Below are 18,984 nucleotides of genomic sequence, written 5' to 3'. Positions count from 1 at the left end.
TTCAAAACAAGTTTAAAAAAAAAGAAAAATTCATCCTATTTACTTATGGCTGTTTAAAAAAATTGTATATAAAAATGCAGATAAAAATTATGATTTTTCAATCAACCAAAAAATTCATTAAGATTATATGATTTTAAGTATTTCATATGTTTTAATGAATTGAATCTTGGCACTTTTTCTGAAATATTGTTAGTTTAATTAGATATAATTATTTTGATAATGTTTATTTTTTATTAAATCCAGTAAGTTTTTTTTTTATTTATAAAATAAACTATTTAGAAATTCAACGAAACACACACCTTATGTTATTAATTTTGATGCTTGGAACTTTTGTGTTTCACTTTCACATATATTTGCCTTCACCACAAAGGCAGTGTCCTCCTACACAATACATATTTTAAGTGCTTTTTGATTAATTAGTGTGTTTCTCTATTATTTTATTCTCAAAATGTTGTTAAAATCAATTATTATATATTCAATATGTGTGTTTAAATAAAAAGAAAAAAATATTTAAATTATATTTTATTTTAATTTCTAAACTATGTAAAACTATCGAATAAGATAAAGATACTTCAGATTCAAACAAAACTTAGCCAAATTTCTTTTGGGAAAATTTATATATTGAGTTATAAATTACACACATATAGTGAATTTTGTGTTATTTTTGTTCTTCATTTCCAATGTTTTTTGAAAAAAAAAAACTAATTTGAAAATAAAAACAAAATAAAAGTACATTTATTAACCTAAGATAAAGAAAACAAACCTAACACGTGCAAATTATTAGTGCGGTGAACATAAGAGGGCGGAGAAATAATTAGCAAGTGCCGTTAAAAAAGTAATAATTAAAAAGTTTGTAAATAATTTTAAGCTCATCTAACCCCATTATTAAAAAGTATGTCTACCTCAATATTTGTTTGTGATGATTACATTTCAATTATATTTACTTATTTTAAAAAATAGTTGTTATTAAACGATTAAAATAACTAATTAATAATCCTTGGAAACAAAAATCACTAGCATTTCGGGGAGAAACATGAAAGAACAATTGGATAAAAGGGAAAACTAAAGACATATCAAAATAGATAATTGTAATTTGGAGAAAAATAATATTTTTAAATAAATAATTTTGTATAGTTGACATTAAAATACAATCCCAAAAAATTCACGAGGAAGGTCGGCATTAAAAATTAACGCTGATTTTTTATATAAAATCTCATTAAAACACAGTGATATAGAAAGACATATATAAATTTTGTCTAAATTAAATTAAAATAAAGTAGTGGCGTCACGAGAATCGGAGGCGCGTGGGAAAGAAGCAAGTAGAACAAAAAACATACGACAGAAAATATGAACCGACCAGAATGGGATTGGCTGGGGAATCTTTCACCTTGTCGCAAAAAAGAAAGTGGTAACTAAAATCTGGTTTTGGGGCAACTTGCTTCTTACTACCCCAAACACGCCTTTAATTTCAATTCCCATATCTTCGATAAATATTCCACTACATCGAATAAATTACAGAGATTATTATTATTATTAAGGGGGCGGAAAAGGCAAGAAAAAATAAAAGGTAGAACAAAAAAAAAGGGATTGGTTCAAGCTTAGGTCCGAGTCAGGTGTGCGTAAGGACGAGTGGTGGGTCCCAAAGCTCACTCAAGTGGGTCCCACTCTCTCTCCAAATCCAACCAGTTCACTGCTCAACTCAACCCTTTAAAAGCAGAACCTCCATTTCGTACCAAAAAACATCTTCAAATTAAAGTCACAGAGAAGATTGTAATGTAACTAATATTTTATGCAAAGTTGCAGCCTCAGTTATTTTAATTATTTTATTCTGATCATCATTTTTCAAAAAGGAAAGTGAGGAATAACAATAATAAGGGAGAGAGAGAGAGAAAGGAAGGGAACCAAAGCCACCAAAGCCACTTCCTAGTTACTTCCCTCTGTGGGCTTAGAATAGAATAACCAGTAGCATCAAGGTGAATCATGGTGATGTGCTTCAAGCTCGTAATGTGGAGCGTGGTGCTGCTTCTTGTTTGTTCTCTCATTGGTTCTGCTGAGGCCTCAGTGTCGTATGACTCAAAGGCTATCACCATTAATGGCCAGAGAAGGATCCTCATTTCTGGATCCATTCATTACCCAAGGAGCACCCCTGAGGTATTGTTACTCTCAAATGTGCTTCAGGGTCCTCATATTTTCTTCTTTTCCTCAAATGGGTGGCTTAAAGTTTCTCCCTTTTTGCGTTTTTAACTTGTGGGGTTCCTTTGTTTTCAGATGTGGCCAGATCTTATTCAGAGGGCCAAGGAGGGAGGGTTGGATGTGATTCAGACTTATGTTTTCTGGAATGGGCACGAGCCTTCACCTGGCAAGGTAACTCAAAGTACTAAATAGTGGCTTCTAGTTTTTCTTTCTTGCATTGCTTGGATACTAAACGGTTAGTATGTGAATTATGGAATAATCAATGCTGTTGCTTTCTTGATTGCTGCAGTATTATTTTGAGGGGAACTATGACCTGGTGAAGTTCATAAAGCTGGTGCAGCAAGCGGGCCTTTATGTTCATCTCAGGATTGGTCCTTATGTCTGTGCTGAGTGGAACTTTGGGTAGTGAACGTGTTCGTTGCAGAAACTTTGGTGCCTCTCAAATTAGAAATGTCTTAACAGGTTTCTTTTGATTGGTTTTCAGGGGTTTCCCTGTTTGGCTAAAGTACATTCCAGGAATCAGCTTCAGAACAGACAATGAACCTTTTAAGGTTAGATTAGAACCTTCCTTCATCCTTAAGAATTGGTAAATCTTCTCAATTTTTTCTTTTTCACTGTGAGTACCTTCTAATTACTTTTTGTTTTTGGCGCTGCTATACTAAAGAATCAAATGCAAAAATTTACCACGAAGATTGTTGATTTGATGAAAGCGGAGAGGTTATACGAGTTTCAGGGAGGTCCTATAATTATGTCACAGGTAGAAAAAAATATGCTGGTAGTGATCTACTCTATCGAATCCCTTGCTTTAAATTGTATTGTATATGTTATATGTTATATTTTATTTAGTGATTAGTTTTTCATTCCTTGACTAGAGTGGAAATGTGTACTAAGACTGTTATCTTTGTACAGATTGAAAATGAATATGGACCTGTAGAGTATGAAATTGGTGCTGCGGGTAAATCTTATACTAATTGGGCAGCAGAGATGGCCATGGGACTTGGTACTGGGGTTCCATGGATCATGTGCAAGCAGGATGATACTCCTGATCCTCTTGTAAGTTTAGCTGAAATGTATTTTGTGAGAAAATGTTTTTATCTTGTGTAGACTCGTTTCTCTACTGTCCATAACTCTCTTTCCTGGGAGGGAATACTAGACAGGGTCATATTTGAAACTTCAATTTTTCTGTTCTTGGTGTTTTCCTTTATGCCTCCAAGTATTCAACTTCTAATCTCAAATAAAAATGTTTCCCAGATTAACACTTGCAATGGCTTCTACTGTGATTATTTCTCTCCAAATAAGGCTTACAAGCCAAAGATGTGGACAGAAGCTTGGACTGGCTGGTATTTGGTGCCTTGTTTCTAATTTTTTTAGTTTCCATGAGAATAAGAAACATTCTAGCTAGATACATTGCATGATTATTCAATCCCTCTATTCCTCTTTTATGCTTGCAGGTTTACAGAGTTTGGAGGTCCAGTTCCTCATCGACCTGCTGAAGACTTAGCATTTTCAGTTGCAAGGTTTCTACAGAAAGGAGGATCATTTGTAAACTATTACATGGTAACTTCATTATTTATTGATTCTGATGTGTTTGCTCACCCCTTTTAAATGTTCATCTAAGTGCTTTTATTTTGTTCCTTTCAGTATCATGGGGGAACAAACTTCGGTCGAACTGCTGGTGGTCCCTTTATTGCAACAAGCTATGATTATGATGCACCACTTGATGAATATGGTAAGCGCAGAGGATTCAAAATACCTGATATGACCAATAAGTACTGATATTATAATATATTTTTTCCGCTTTTTATGTAGGACCTACAGGGAATAAATATCAAAATATAATTTAGAAACCTCCTTTGTTCCTTAATTTTGTGAGGCATAACAAATTAGAACATGGCTGCTGTTCCTTTAATGTTATCCAAATATCCAAAGCAATTGTCTGTATTGTTAGTCCTGTGAATAATGAATGTGATTGGTACAATTTATTGTATTGGTTCTTGTTAATGTGTTGCTATGAAAATGAAAATCTGATACATGTAATTGACAGTTGAGCCTGTACTACATCTGTGGGTTGGTCCTTTTCCTTAGAGATGTACTGTACTTGAAGAGCTTCAAATATTTGACAGTATATGTTTATTCTCATTTTTGTGTTTTCCCCTGTGCAGGATTGCTCAGGCAACCAAAGTGGGGTCATCTGAAGGATTTACACAGAGCAATAAAAATGTGTGAACCAGCCTTAGTATCAGGAGATCCTACTGTAACAAATATTGGAAACTATCAAGAGGTATAGCTTGATTCTGCGATGTGAGAAGAGAGTTATCAATCCTGTATAAAATGCTTTATAGCATGACTGAATTTCTATATTTCATCCTTAATGTCCAGGCTCATGTGTTTAAAGCAAAGACAGGAGCTTGTGCTGCATTCCTTGCAAACTATAACCCAAAATCTTATGCAACAGTTGCCTTTGGAAGTATGCATTACAACTTGCCTCCTTGGTCTATAAGCATTCTTCCTGACTGCAAGCACACTATTTATAACACTGCAAGGGTGAGAAAAAGGAAAAATATTTACTTCAGTAGATTAACTATGATATCTGCAATTTGCAATGAAGATTGGGGTACATAAGATTTTGGCCAAGCACATGTAGCTGAGAGGATTTAGTAACCTTTTGTATTCTGTTATTGTTTTACCTGAAAATATGCTTTTTAGTTTTCAGAAAACTAACATATGTGAAAGGAAAAGAAAAAAAATGAGATTTTTCTAAATTTTTAAGTGGTAAATTTCAGCCAAAATAAAAATTCAAAAATATTTGTACAGGTTGGTTCTCAGAGTGCCCAGATGAAGATGACTGGTGTTCCTAATCATGGCGGACTCTCTTGGCTATCGTTCAATGAAGAAACTACTACTACTGAGGATAGTTCCTTCACCATGACTGGCCTGTTAGAGCAGTTAAATACAACAAGAGATTTATCTGACTACTTGTGGTACTCTACAGAGTGAGTGATACAAGTCTGCATTCTGCTTCAATTTTTCTTAATCTTTGGTTAGAGCACAATTGATAAATCTTATTATCTATTTTGTTTTTCCGCATCTTATTCTTGCCTTGCTTCTGTTTTTCTAGTGTTGTGCTTGATTCCAGAGAAGGGTTTCTGACAAACGGAAAGGATCCTATTCTTACTGTGTTTTCTGCTGGCCATGCTTTGCATGTTTTTATAAATGGTCAACTATCAGGTGAGGAGCATAATGTGATGGCCTAAAAATTTCAGCATTACTTAATTCACACAAACAAGAATTGTTTCAGCTATCTGCCTTATCTTTTCTAAGTATCTTCCAAGAGGAAAAAGTGGCAACTCTTTAAAAATAGTTACTGTATGCTTTTGAGGGTTCAATAAATTAGAACATTGCATGGAAACAGTGCTAGAATCTTGGTTTCGTTGAGTAATTTACCCCGTGCTTGGAATGAAGAGGCATAGATCTAGTTCTCTTAGGACCTTTCTTTTTCAGAACAGTTTAATTACACCATTTTACATTGGAAGTTAATAGTTGTCCAGTATTGACCCTATTTTCCTTTTGATCAGGAACTTCATATGGAAGCTTAGAATTCCCTAAACTGACATTTAGTCAAGGAGTGAAGCTCAGAGCCGGTGTTAACAAGATCTCTCTTCTAAGTGTTGCAGTTGGACTCCCGGTTCGCTCTCCTCTCTCTCTCTCTCTCTCTCTCTCACACACACACACACAAAATAGATATTGTCAGATGCACCCTTGCAAGTCACACTAAGCAGATTTTTCAGTATCATCAACTGTGGATTATGATCATGACTATATTTGACATGCAGAATGTTGGACCTCATTTTGAAACATGGAATGCCGGTGTTCTTGGCCCAATATCATTAAGTGGTCTCAATGAAGGGAGAAGGGACTTGTCTTGGCAGAAATGGTCTTACAAGGTTCTTTCTCAAACAGTCACCACACTTTTATCTTGATTTTGCTTGAAGTTGATGTAACTGTGTATATTGTTTAGGTTGGTCTTAAAGGTGAAACCTTGAGTCTCCATTCTCTCAGTGGAAGTTCCTCAGTGGAGTGGATTGAGGGATCTTTATTTTCTAGAAGTCAGCCTTTGACTTGGTACAAAGTGAGTAATATATGACGAGACATCTGTAACCTTTGGGCTGCACTTGCACTTATTAGAATATCTTGAAAACATCTCATTACACTACTATCATATCTATGATTCTATAAGAATATTTTAGAGTATATCAACAAAATTTCAACAAACTTGTTGGGAGGCTGGTCTTTAAGGAACAATCTTTTTGAATATTGTTACAGACAACTTTCGATGCACCGGCTGGCACTGCACCATTGGCTTTAGACATGGGGAGCATGGGAAAGGGTCAAGTGTGGTTAAATGGACAGAATCTTGGCCGCTATTGGCCTGCTTATAAGGCTTCTGGTACCTGTGATTATTGTGACTATGCTGGAACTTACAATGAGAATAAATGCAGAAGCAACTGTGGCGAGGCCTCTCAAAGATGGTCAGTGAGAAATATATATAACATGCTCTCAAGTTCTGTGTAATGCTGATGACAAACTAATCACTGGTGGGTAATTGCAGGTATCATGTTCCTCAGTCATGGCTAAAGCCCACAGGAAATTTATTGGTTGTGTTTGAAGAGCTAGGTGGAGATCCCAATGGAATCTTTTTGGTTAGAAGGGATATAGATAGTGTGTGTGCTGATATTTATGAGTGGCAGCCTAACCTTATAAGCTATCAGATGCAAGTTGCTGGCAAACCACCTGTGAGACCAAAAGTTCATTTATCATGTAGCCCTGGACAGAAAATCTCATCCATCAAATTTGCCAGCTTTGGTACTCCACTGGGTTCTTGTGGAAACTTCCATGAAGGAAGCTGTCATGCTCACAAGTCTTATGATGCATTTCAAAGGGTATTGCCTTCTGCTTTCTCTCTTTTGGAATGTTAGTCAAATAATCCATTTATGATCTTGGTGTTATTGTTACTTGGTTGGTTCATTTAAAGGATAACTGTGTTGTTGCAGAATTGTGTTGGACAAAACTGGTGTGCAGTAACGGTGTCTCCTGAAAATTTTGGAGGAGATCCATGTCCAAATGTCATGAAGAAACTCTCAGTGGAAGCTATTTGTTCCTGATCATTTTTAACCTCATATAAAAGGATCAAGATTAAACTCTTCAGATTGATTTTTTCCCACTATTCTATACAGGTTTTTTGGGTCAACCAAAGTCTACACTTCTGAATTGTGATCACAACAAGCATTATTAATTTGGCTTTACCAAGGTGAAGTTGCAGAAAACACAACACACCATGTGGTTGAAAGCCTGCAAATATTGCTGAGATGATTATGGACATGTGTATATATACTTGTATGTTATACAGAGGTGAAAGGTGAAGATTTTCTTTCTACACGATGACACGAAACTGATTGATTCCATGTGCTAGTGTTTTAGACTTTTAGTGTGGAAGCCTCTTGCTTCCTGTAATATTATTTGTCCTCTGTAATCTGCATCCGTTTAGTTTCTTTTTCCTGTAAGAAACTTTCTAAACACATCAAATTCAGTCATTTTGATTTCCTCGTTACTTGTCTTGTGTGGCTTTTGGTTTCTTATCCTTGTTCTGAGTTCTGATGGGCCTCATGAGACCATATTGATTCTATCAAGGGAAATCATACATTTGGGAATAATTTCATCGGATAGAAAAAAGAAAATAGAGTATTATATAAAGGTGAAAGATTCATTAATTTATAATATTGGATAGAGAGTGGTATTAATCTTTTTGAGTTCATATCTCAAAATATGAATGAACTATTAATGTTGATAAAACATTATTTATATTAATATATATAAAAGTGACACTAATATATATAAATGTATCTGTTAAATTAATCAAACTCATGTTATCTGAACTTATTATTGATTGTCAAATGTCTAATGTGCTTATCTGAACTTATTATTGAATGCAAAGTGGCAAAGGAGAAGTTTGAAATATTGTTGCTTTCTATTGAATGATTCTGTTCTGTTACAAATGCACGCATGGAACACGGACTTTTTTTTTCTTTGGGGGACCATGTTATTTGAATTCAAGTCAACTAAAGTTTTTTTTTTTTTTTACAAAATTAAGTTTTTAATTCATAACATGATTATACATTTAAATTTTGAATTCAAAGTTTCTAATTAGATTAGAAAATTCTATCATAAATTGATTTAGGTGCTTTTATAGTAACACATTGTAACACTTACAATCACTAAATGAGAGGAGAAAATAATTATGATAACTGACTAATATGCATAATTGTTGACTAAGTATACCGAAATTAAATAAGAAATTAAATCAGTAATAAATAATTATATTCAACATCTTGTTTCCTTAAATAATTCCTATAGTCAAGATGCTCTGTCTTGTTTCCAATCTTAAGTTGCCACCTGCGTCACAAACAAAATCTGCAAACTCAAAATTAACATTCCAATATTCTATGCCTAACTTCAGGACAATTATATTTATAATATTTATGAACAATGCCATTTTCTTAGTAAGAAGTTTCAACCTTTGATTTTTCATCCATTATATTATTAGCAATGCTTTATAATATCAGTTTTGGATGTACTTTTCTACTTAAAAGAACTTCAGTGCATGACTGTTTTATCAGGTAATTTATACAAAACACCAAATAACTATTACCCAGAAAAATATCAACGACAGAAATGCTATTGCCTAGAAGAAAGTCTTCCAAAATATATTATAATCTTATCTAAATTTGCTTTTATTTCTTTATAAACACAACATAATTTCTGACAGTTTTCTGATTTTCTTTTGCTTCTAATTTCTATGCAAATCACTGTCTCTTTTAAGAGTAAATTACAGTCTTGGATTTCAATTAATTAGACATGATTATGCATAATAATCACTTAAAATTTAGTGCAAAGTAGATCTATTAAACTCAAACAACATATCATTTATTTAAATGTAACTGAATTAAAATATGTTAAACAAAGTATAAAAAGGAATTTCACCAAAAAAGGAAGAGAGAAGAGTTTTTCAAAGAGAAGAGTAAAGAGAAGATTGAAATAGGCAGAAACAGAGGCAACAACAAGAACAGAACAGTAAACAGAATATTATCTCTTTTTTCATACACTTTGTTTTCTCACTCTTCTCTCTCTCTCTCTCTGCATTTTCATGGAGCCTCCACCTTCGTATTCGTATTCTCCATTCTCATTCTCTGTTGAGTGCCACCCACAAATACAAATGCACGATCCTATTCTTTTCTTCCTCTTCTTCGCGTCCCTCTCTTCCTTTCTCTTTCTCTCTTTCTCTCTCTTCAAACGTTTCTCCAAAAAGCCACACCACACTGCTCAAGTTCCAACCTTGTTGCCACCCCAACATGCCCCCAAGAAGAAGAAAAAGAAGCCTAAGAAGAAGAGAACCGATTCCCAAACCCAAGTTGAAGAGAATCCCGATTCGAATTCGGACTCGGGGCTCCGACTTGAATCCGCGTCCTACTACCCGTTCACGTCTTCCAGCAGCTTTATGCAGAGGAAGATCAAACAGCAGTACGATGAACTCGTCAAATGCAACCACTTAAAGAAACTGACACTGCCGCAGGTTTTTCTGTCTAAATTTTCATCTTTTGTTTAGTTCGTATACGTTTTGTTTTTCTTCAATTTCTTACATTTTTTTAATTGATAGAAATCTGTTGTCTTTAAATAAAGGGGTTGCTGGTAACCTTATAACCTTAGCCAACAGCTTAGTGTTTTTTGTTTATGTCTGAATTTGTTAATTTTGTTTACTTCTTCCTCCTGAACTGCATAATGTCTTGTAGTCTATAAAAATGGAAATGAGGGTTTGCATTTTACATCTGGGAGTGGTATTTATGTGTTATTGAGGGGGGTAATTTCTATAGATTGATGAAATCATGCATTAATATGTTGGTAGTTTTGAAATAATTTGAATGGAACTAGTTAATGTAATTCCAGAGTTTGAACACATCTGGGTGGTTTTGGATGAGCTGTTTTTGGAAATATACAAAAATCTGTTGGGAAACAAGCTTACTATAAACGTAGTGCAATTGAATAGATAACATCCATTCAGTGTATGTACGATAATACTGTCTATCTCTACAACACGACTTTGCCAAAAGATTTTGTGGATGTGAAAAGAGTTTTCTTAAGGCTAAACTCTTATGTTGCAGCAAAGTGCACTTGCTTTGATAATTTCCATTTTGTATTTCACATTCAGAGGTTGCTTTGTTTTAAGGATCATGAATGGTCTTTTCTTTTTTATGATACTTACGAATTTCAACCTATTATTGTTCAGTGCCATTCTTATTCATACATACAAGTGTCAAATTTATTGTTATGTGAATACCTTAAAAGTTTAATTGTTATCCTATGTAATGCAGGTTGTACATTTTGCTAATAGTCTGGTTGATGCTAGAAATGAACTACAACACAAGTATGTAAAAATTTATTATAGAGGAAAGATCTTTTCCCATGTTTTTGCTTGTTTAAAATTAGAAGTAAAGGTTTTAGTTTCTTTTCTCTATTTTCTTATTCTGGGTCTAACACCAAAGCTTTTTATGCTGTATTGTTCTGATTCATTCAAATCCTCTTATTTTAACAGAGCTGATGTGATTCAACGTAAGTTTGTTATAACGAAGGCTTTGCTATGCAAGGCAGACAGATCTTCTTTTGACCGCCTTCATCAACAGGTTGGTTAGATCATAGTATGTTGTTAAGGAAACTTTCATGTCATCAAGCTAAACTTGCAGACACATTTGACAATCTAACTTTTAATATTTCAGATATACAAGCTGGAATTAGAGCAAAAACGTTTAGAAGAGGATGCCTTTGTTTATAACTCACTTCAACAACAGCTTAAACTCTCACCAGCATACCAAAAGGTTTTTTCTTTACTTGAGGCCTTTATACGAGGATTGATGAACATCTTCTCTTTGTATTTATAGCAAAAATTTCTATAGTTACACTGAAACATTACTTGTTCACACGGTTGTTGGATGAAAAATTTCATGTGTTGTGATATGCTAACTACTTAAACCTTTGTATGAAGATGCTTGAACTTGGAGCTTGCATGGAAAAGGAAAAGGCAAGTGGACTTGGAGAGAACAGAGATGATGATTTTTCTGACATTTCTTTTGAAGAATTATTAGCACAGGAGAAGAAAGATTCGTTTTGGTTAGTTTCATTTTGCTCCTTTCTCCCTTGCATTTTTTCTTGGAAGGTTTGACTTCAAGTCACCAATAACCAGTTTTCTTGGTTTGCACAGGCAAAAAAATGGGAAATCAAGAGTATGCTCCAGCTGATAACTATTAGTTTGGCTAACTATAACCTGCTGAGTTAGTTAGTATGTACATCCAATACCTGTAGTAGTGTATTGTCACAGGAATGTTCTTTTTGGTTATTTGCCTGTGGCATTTTTGGTTGTTAATGGAAAATAGATGATACAACTTTTAGTTTGTTTTAGGAATTTATGAATGGAAACCAGTTATATTGAAATTAATGAGATATAAGAAACAATTAAAGAATGGTTGAAACTTACACCATCACCTAGTGTGTTAAGATAAACAACAGTGTTAAAACAAATATGTATTTGGATTATAGATGGTAAAGATAAACTTAACATAATATATTCATCTCATCAACTGGTGAATTGATTTATAACCGGAACAAAGTACATATTCTACAAGTTATACTAATTACGACACAATGAGTGATTTTATAACTAAGGGTGTAATTATAATAATATATCTTATAAACTCAGATTGATTTCTGAAAGGATCAAATTACACTACAAAATATTCAGACTATACCAAAAAATTTATATAGACTGTAAGTTTTAACTATCTAACCATTACAATACAAATTTATAATTATTTATCGTCTTAATCATGTTAGATTTTAACAAATTTAAAGAATTACAAATATATAATTGAGTGATGCTTATTTTAGATATTACTTATAACAACACGCATTGAATAATAATAGAAAAATAGTCAAATACTTCATATTTTAATAAATTTTTAAAAATATATAATAGGTCAATCTTTATCAATAGGGATGAAACATAAAAAATTATAAAATTTTGCATATACAAGTATTTGTTGAGTTTATATCTTTTCTAACACAATTTTTTTTAATTATAAAACTTTAAAACCCAGCTACTAAACATTTTTTAGAGATAAACTACTAAAACCAAAACAATACATTTATCAAATGCTATGTTGTTTCTTCCTACATCTCCCTTTTTTTCTTCCTGCATCCCTCTAATATCCATAAACTCTAAATTACCCTCATTAAAATTATAATAAAAAAAATAAAAAATTCTACACCTCTTTCATGTTCATCATTTTCACCTCCACAGCACTTTATCTCCACTCCTCCAACCTCAATAAATTCCGCTTGTTCCATTCCTTTTTTTAATAAAATCCACCTCACACATTTAGTGATGGAGGCAGCCAATGCTATGGGGAGTCTCCATTATGAATGGCCAATGGTTCCGGATTATAAAACACTTCCGGATTAAAAAAATTATCATAGAAAGCAAAGTTACATATTCACGAATCCGAAGAGTATATTTTTAAATACATTCTAGGATGTGTAATTTAAAAAAAATTCAAAAAATATTTTTAGATCTAGAAATACTTTTCAAATTACATAATTCGAAACATAATTTTTTAATGTATTGTAAAAATCTCTTAAATTGTGCAATGTGAAAGATATTTCTATGATATACATTAAAAAATGGAGGTGCAGAAATAATTTTTACATTTTTATTATAATTTTAATGAGATAGTTTAAGGTGTATAAGTTTTATAGAAGTGCAGGAAGAGAAAAGGAAGGTCCATGAAGAAAGAACCCAGATGCTGAACTTATTTACTGGGCTAAATGCAATACAAACCTAAAGCGGGCCATGTTCAACTTGCTTCCACGGCCACTGCTTCCCGAACCTCAAATGCTTGAAATGACAAAAATAACCTTATCATTTAAAAATTTAACCCTGATTTTTATATCCTCTTCTCCTTCACCTTGTGTGTCAATCAAAACTATAATTTTTATTTTAAAAATTCATAAAAAAGTGAATAGTTAATATTAAAGATCAAATATTAATTACTGAACTAAATGACCAATCTTGATTCAAGAACATGAAATGCAGGAACTGAAACTAAATTTCATCCTAAAAATCATATACTTTCTATTCCAAGCAAAAGATGCAGATCGTGTTTTACGAAATGTCATGAGTTGCATCCAAAAATATGAGATCTGAACTTATCCAGCTCAGTGAGCACCTCCTCCTCTGGTCGATATATGAGATCCATCATCCGCCATATCTGCATCATAAAAAGTTAGGAACAAGACAAGTATTTACAATAGAATGATCAAAACATTTTATACAATTACAGAAAATACTTTCATATCTCCAGCATTTTACAACTTTTTCACATAATAATAAAACCAAGAAATTCATAACAGTCAGAAACTCGTTACTTTATAGAAGTAAAAGAAAGGAGTATAACAAGGTTTGGCCAAATTCAACCCAAATTGTGCCACAGTCTGTGATAGACGAGAAATCATTTTAACCAAAGGATAAAAGAATCTAGTGTTTACCTGTAAGGTGCCACCGCCACCGCTACTTTCACAATCATCAGAGACACTAACAATTGTCCACGGATCACAAGCACTCCAGTGGAAGTCAACAACCTTGTCCCTGAATGCACAAACACACCGTATAGAAGACTTAATAAAATCCATCATTGGTATGCAGGTTGGTACGTGATAAGGGTACATGTATTTACTCCATAACCAGTTATATTACATCACAGCAAATTACAATATTATGCAATGGAAAAGTTCTAGTTGTAACAAAAACACCAACCACTAAAACACAAGGTTGAATTCTTATGAACATAAAGAAATGAATGCACGCAACCACTCCATATCATACCTATGCCCAGCATGTCGAAAGAATAAACCAGAGGGGGCATTTGGTGATTTTGAACCAGAAGAATCTGTTGTTTTACCAACCTAAAAGTAACAAAAACAATCATGCAGTATAAGAAAAAAATCTGACATCAATGAGATAAATCATACAAATACAATTATAAAATTGCTATAAGCTACCCCATCAAACCTCATCCTCATAATTTAGAAAACAAATTGTCATGATTATAGGACCAGCCCTGCTGTAAAATAAAAAATAGATAGGCAAGAAAGATTCTTTCAAATATTTTTGACAAGCAGCCTTTAGATCTCCCCTATTTCCTGGAAGGGCTCAAACAATTCCTTCATAAAATAACAATAAGGTTTCTGAACTCAGGTTTTTCAGTAGCTCTGGCACTCATTTTGAAGTCCATAAGATCCATATTGATTAGTATTCTATATAAAATTCACATTTCATAAAAAGGGGAGGCATGATACACAAAGGTCTGACTTTAAATTTTGAGTTTAAACCTTTTCATAGTCCCAGATGTTTAAAATACCATCTTCAGCAGCACTACCAAATACAGATGACTTGTCAGGACTCCACTGAAACAGAAGAAAAATGTAGGTTAACAAGCACTAGATTAAAATGCCCGTAACTGACTAGCAGATTAAAACTTCAATTAAAATATACAAGGTGGAATCTCCAGCTACCTGTACACAGAGGACTGCTGCATCATGACCTTCAAATTTATAAACAGGCGATCCAACCCCACTACTTTTAAGATTTCGACGATCAAACATATGGACTGTATTATCTGCAGAACTGAATCCAAAAGAAACAAAACTTAGAACAAGGACTCAGAAGGCTAATAAACTGTTTCGGTAGCTAAATAAAAGCACCTAAATTTTAACCTCTAAGTTAAACCTATAAGCATTAAGAACTTAAAAGAATAGCTTCAAATAAAGAAAAATCAGAACTTAATTCACATTAATTCAAATAGTCAGGGTAAGGGGATACCCAGTTAGTATAAAATTTGAGTCATGAGGACTCCAATCAACACAATGAAGATCTCCCTTATGCGCTTTGTCAACCTGCATAAAAAGATAACCATGGGAGAATAGGAGGAAAATGAAAGCATGTTCAAATCTAAATTATAAATGTTTCATGATAGTAATTGAAACAAAAAAAAGCACATATCAAACCCAATAAGATTTATGAGAACCTAAATTTTCAAATATACCGAAACTTCAAATGGTAAGAAAACCTCAAATAAAAACATAAGTCGTAATGATGTCAATTTCATCTTGGAAGAAATATTAATAATAGTAACAAAATAATTCTCTGCATTTGGACCACTAAAGAGTAGGTTCATATTCAAAAGCCACTACTAAACTCTTTATGCAATTCAAATTCAACAAGTCATAGGATGCTTGTGACTATTAAAATGTGAGTTTATATCTAAACTGACTAACATAATAGACTCTTATAACATATTAGAATGTGGCTTCAAGATTAACTTGATCCTATAAATATCACTTGTAAGGTGGGGTTACATTCCGTTTATATACTCTATTTTGGTCATATCACTCGTCTATGTGGGGACTAAATCACCACCACCTCCACCATTAAGATTGCAATTTAGACAAGCCCCAAGTTGTAATTTGGGTGGGCTAGGAGTAACGACAATTAAGGTGACTTTTCTACAATGATGATCCGAAACTAATAATATCTCTCTTAACTTCTTGAAGTATTTCAGCAATTAACACTTGGTTTTTGAAACATGAAGCAAACAGCAATAATGCAGATGAAATGAAGAAACCTTGACAACTGGAGCAGATCCAACTCGTGCATCCCAGAGTATAAGACGAGAATCATCACCTACACTACAGAACTCCTGTGCACTACAATTCATAGTCACAAAAAAGTACAAGATGCATGTCAATATAACAATGAAACAGAAAACGAGAAAATGATATGGAAATCAGCAAGTCAGTCCATTAATATTTGACTTATATTATATCAAAAACAAAGTTTGAAATTGAAATATTACTGATGGATTTTTTATCAACTTACAACTCAAGTCTCCCTTCAGTATAACAAACCGAATTTCATTAAGATAAATTCCATCACAACAAAATAAATTAACAAAAAATTAAAATGACCTAAATTATTATTCATGCAACAATAAGTAACTGGCAAACAAATACACTACAGCAAATACATACCACATGATAAGATATTTTACAAAACTTAAATCATACATAATTCAGATTTAGCTAAACAGAAACTGGCACAAGTATGACAAAAGCAAGAAAAAACTACCTTGATGGGCAAAATTGAACATCTTCAACAGTGTCCGTATGACCCTGGTAGATGCCCCTTGGTCCAATAGTAGGGCTTTCTGTAGCTTTTGCATTGTTTCCCCCACTTTTAGAGCTCTGTTTAATAGTGGGTGCTTCTTCAACAGCTAAAGTTGAAATATGATCATGAACACTCCATAAAACCACACATTTGTCCTTCCCTACCATGGTGAATTCAAACAAAATTAACAAAATCCAATGTCCGTAAGCAGTAAATAATCCAGAAAGGGTAAGGAAAATAGCATTTGCTTTATGCAGGGAGGAAATTAACAGATAAAGTTTATATTTTAGGAGCAACATAAACAACCCGACAAGATTACAGCCAATAATAAACATGTATTTGTGGTTTTATATTTGGTAACTGCAAATTTTAGGATAATTTTTTTTTCTCAGATTCCAAAAACCTAATGCTAGAGAAAGAAATTTACACCAGTGCAAAATAAACATCTTTTATGGTGAGAAGGCAATGAAAAAGACTCCAACCTCCAGAAAGTACAAAGGGTTCAGATGGGCACATAGCCAAAGCAAATTCAGCATTATCCTTATGGCCAGTTAATACCTGAAAAAAGGTATAGCTTATATTTCAGGAGCCTGACTCATGAATAAAGGTGTAGAAGAACCAAATTATTTAAGAGAATGTATGAAAACAAACCAGGTCAGGACGAGAAGTGGCAGCCCCCAGAACAGCATTACGATTAGGCTGAGCTTCAACATCCCATATAAATACCTGTTTTACAATATAGAAAATTATAATTCAGTTATCAAACTTGGACAAGTTCATTAACCACAAAGTTGAGGATAAAATTTAAAGGTATTTTTTTTCAAAATCTTGACATAATGGTATTTTAATTTAACAGAGAAAAGGAAACCTAAAAAAGTCACCGCTTAACCTCAGGACTATCTGTGTGAGTAGCTACAATCTGACTTTTTTGTGGAAATTCCCTGATTCTATTTACCTGAAAAAAATAAGTAAACCAATGTTGAAGTAAGTTATAAATAAACGTCATGGATTATATTAACAGGGTTTAAAATAGTATGCTATAAGTGTTATGTATGGATTCCCAAAAGCTCTCTAAACAAAATCATTTGGGATTTCAATTGTCAAAAATGAAACCTACAGCTGTAATAGTAGTGAAAATGATAAAGAGACTGGGGTTTAGAAGATGATGATTTATGATAAACTATTCCTAATCTAGGAAACTTGTATTTGATTTTTTACGGTATTTACTTATCTGGTTTTGTTCAAGACACCTATGATTTTTCTGTTAATTATGAATGTCATTAAATGTCAATTAATTTTGTAATTTGGGAGAATTCATACGCATATAGCCATACACGATATAATCAATATTAACAAAATTTCTCTACCAAGAAAATGTAAACAAAATTAACAATATAAACATGATAACAATAACATGGTGATCCAAGAAGAATATATGATATAAAAAATATTCAAAAATGCGATTTTGAGGCTGACTGATACCGGTAAGCGCCTCTATTTAGGATTTAAAAAAGCGATTGCAAGTGGCTAAGCCTGAGTGGTAACAAGGCATTTATAAGTGCATAAATACACGTGAAAGACGAAATTAGACCTAAACCAAAAGTATGGCTCCCATAAGCCAGAAACAACGATACCTCGCCAGGATGTAGTATAGTTTTGAACTTCTTGACAAAAGGAGACCGTGATTCTTCGTTAAACTGAAAGATAGAACCAAAAAAAAATGGTACATTAGTAATAAATCAAAACGTAATTATTAATGAATTTAATTCAATATAAATGGAATGACAACAACAACAATAGAGCAGACCTGAGAGATGTGCTCAGCAGCAGCAACCCTGGGTTTAACAACCTCGCAGTTGGCTATAACGAGAGTGTTGGGAACACTTCCGTCTGTCTGGGAAGAACAAAAAAAGAAGCAACAGTACACACAATAGAAAAACGTTGAAATAAAAAATGTAAAAGCAAAGGAAATTGACGAAAGAAAACCTGCTCAGAGAGATAGAGACGGTGACGGTTCTTGTAGGTTGCTTGTTCCAGTTGAGGACCCCATCTGCAATGAAATGTAAGCGCATAATTGATTAAACTTGCTTTGGAAAATGGAAAACCCTAAACACATAGAGAGAGATAGATATATATATATATATATAGAGAGAGAGAGAGAGAGAGAGAACACCTGCAAGAAAGAGAAGGCCATACGAGGTTGTGGTTGGCGAGCCAATCGTAGAGAACGGGAACAAGAGACTTCCACTGCGTGTACCTCTCTTCCACCTTCTCTTTATCCTCCTTCATCTCCGTTTCAATCTCTGCAATGCTTTTCCAGAGAAAACAGAAAGACACAGTTTTGTTTCTTATGCTTTCAAGTTCCCGCCTTTTTTTCCCTCTCTCTCTCTCTTGTATTTACTGAAATTTGTACTTCCATTCACTCATTCGTATACCATTTTTCCAAATTTTTATGCTCCTAGTTTTAT

The 18,984-nt window shown here is 33.4% G+C and overlaps 3 protein-coding genes across 3 annotated transcripts; 2 read left to right on the top strand and 1 right to left on the bottom strand.

Moving 5' to 3' along the window:
• The first annotated feature begins 1,749 nt into the window (after nt 1-1,749).
• On the top strand, nt 1,750-7,801 carry LOC124843830 (beta-galactosidase 1-like). Its single transcript, XM_047320655.2, has 19 exons — nt 1,750-2,151; nt 2,269-2,364; nt 2,483-2,595; nt 2,678-2,744; nt 2,858-2,950; nt 3,103-3,246; nt 3,445-3,533; nt 3,645-3,750; nt 3,835-3,922; nt 4,356-4,474; nt 4,573-4,737; nt 5,008-5,186; nt 5,312-5,421; nt 5,769-5,878; nt 6,027-6,137; nt 6,212-6,322; nt 6,517-6,722; nt 6,803-7,133; nt 7,245-7,801. The coding sequence occupies exons 1-19, from the start codon at nt 1,981-1,983 to the stop codon at nt 7,353-7,355; spliced, it is 2,520 nt and encodes an 839-aa protein (XP_047176611.2). The 5' UTR covers nt 1,750-1,980; the 3' UTR covers nt 7,356-7,801.
• A 1,503-nt stretch (nt 7,802-9,304) lies between these two features.
• On the top strand, nt 9,305-11,759 carry LOC124843865 (CA-responsive protein). Its single transcript, XM_047320706.2, has 6 exons — nt 9,305-9,820; nt 10,617-10,669; nt 10,838-10,925; nt 11,019-11,117; nt 11,285-11,409; nt 11,501-11,759. The coding sequence occupies exons 1-6, from the start codon at nt 9,395-9,397 to the stop codon at nt 11,535-11,537; spliced, it is 828 nt and encodes a 275-aa protein (XP_047176662.2). The 5' UTR covers nt 9,305-9,394; the 3' UTR covers nt 11,538-11,759.
• A 1,501-nt stretch (nt 11,760-13,260) lies between these two features.
• On the bottom strand, nt 13,261-18,877 carry LOC124843833 (WD-40 repeat-containing protein MSI4-like). The gene is made up of 15 exons (XM_047320659.2): nt 18,690-18,877; nt 18,503-18,566; nt 18,324-18,410; nt 18,151-18,213; nt 17,406-17,471; nt 17,168-17,242; nt 16,999-17,074; nt 16,478-16,676; nt 15,975-16,056; nt 15,173-15,246; nt 14,866-14,977; nt 14,683-14,757; nt 14,177-14,256; nt 13,840-13,939; nt 13,261-13,562 (listed from the first exon to the last, which is right to left on the bottom strand). Exons 1-15 carry the CDS (start codon nt 18,803-18,805, stop codon nt 13,467-13,469), a joined length of 1,365 nt encoding a protein of 454 aa, XP_047176615.1. The 5' UTR covers nt 18,806-18,877; the 3' UTR covers nt 13,261-13,466.
• Between the last annotated feature and the right edge of the window lie 107 nt (nt 18,878-18,984).

This window comes from Vigna umbellata, chromosome 6, assembly GCF_029865625.1.
Source record: "Vigna umbellata cultivar VRB3 chromosome 6, Vumbellata_1.0, whole genome shotgun sequence".
NCBI lineage: Eukaryota > Viridiplantae > Streptophyta > Magnoliopsida > Fabales > Fabaceae > Vigna > Vigna umbellata.
This window is presented reverse-complemented; position numbering and strand designations above follow the sequence as displayed.

What these genes read in the sequence shown, in the direction of transcription:
- LOC124843865 (XM_047320706.2), top strand. Translation starts at nt 9,395, where the DNA reads ATGGAGCCTCCACCTTCGTATTCGTATTCTCCATTCTCATTCTCTGTT. An exon ending in TTGACCGCCTTCATCAACAG is followed by an intron (nt 10,926 to 11,018) that starts GTTGGTTAGATC and finishes TTAATATTTCAG; the next exon opens with ATATACAAGCTGGAATTAGA. An exon ending in GAGAAGAAAGATTCGTTTTG is followed by an intron (nt 11,410 to 11,500) that starts GTTAGTTTCATT and finishes TGGTTTGCACAG; the next exon opens with GCAAAAAAATGGGAAATCAA.
- LOC124843833 (XM_047320659.2), bottom strand. Translation starts at nt 18,805, where the DNA reads ATGAAGGAGGATAAAGAGAAGGTGGAAGAGAGGTACACGCAGTGGAAG. An exon ending in GTCTCTATCTCTCTGAGCAG is followed by an intron (nt 18,411 to 18,502) that starts GTTTTCTTTCGT and finishes TGTTCTTCCCAG; the next exon opens with ACAGACGGAAGTGTTCCCAA. An exon ending in GATCTGCTCCAGTTGTCAAG is followed by an intron (nt 15,247 to 15,974) that starts GTTTCTTCATTT and finishes CTTTTTATGCAG; the next exon opens with GTTGACAAAGCGCATAAGGG.
- LOC124843830 (XM_047320655.2), top strand. Translation starts at nt 1,981, where the DNA reads ATGGTGATGTGCTTCAAGCTCGTAATGTGGAGCGTGGTGCTGCTTCTT. An exon ending in ACCCAAGGAGCACCCCTGAG is followed by an intron (nt 2,152 to 2,268) that starts GTATTGTTACTC and finishes CTTTGTTTTCAG; the next exon opens with ATGTGGCCAGATCTTATTCA. An exon ending in CATTTGTAAACTATTACATG is followed by an intron (nt 3,751 to 3,834) that starts GTAACTTCATTA and finishes TGTTCCTTTCAG; the next exon opens with TATCATGGGGGAACAAACTT.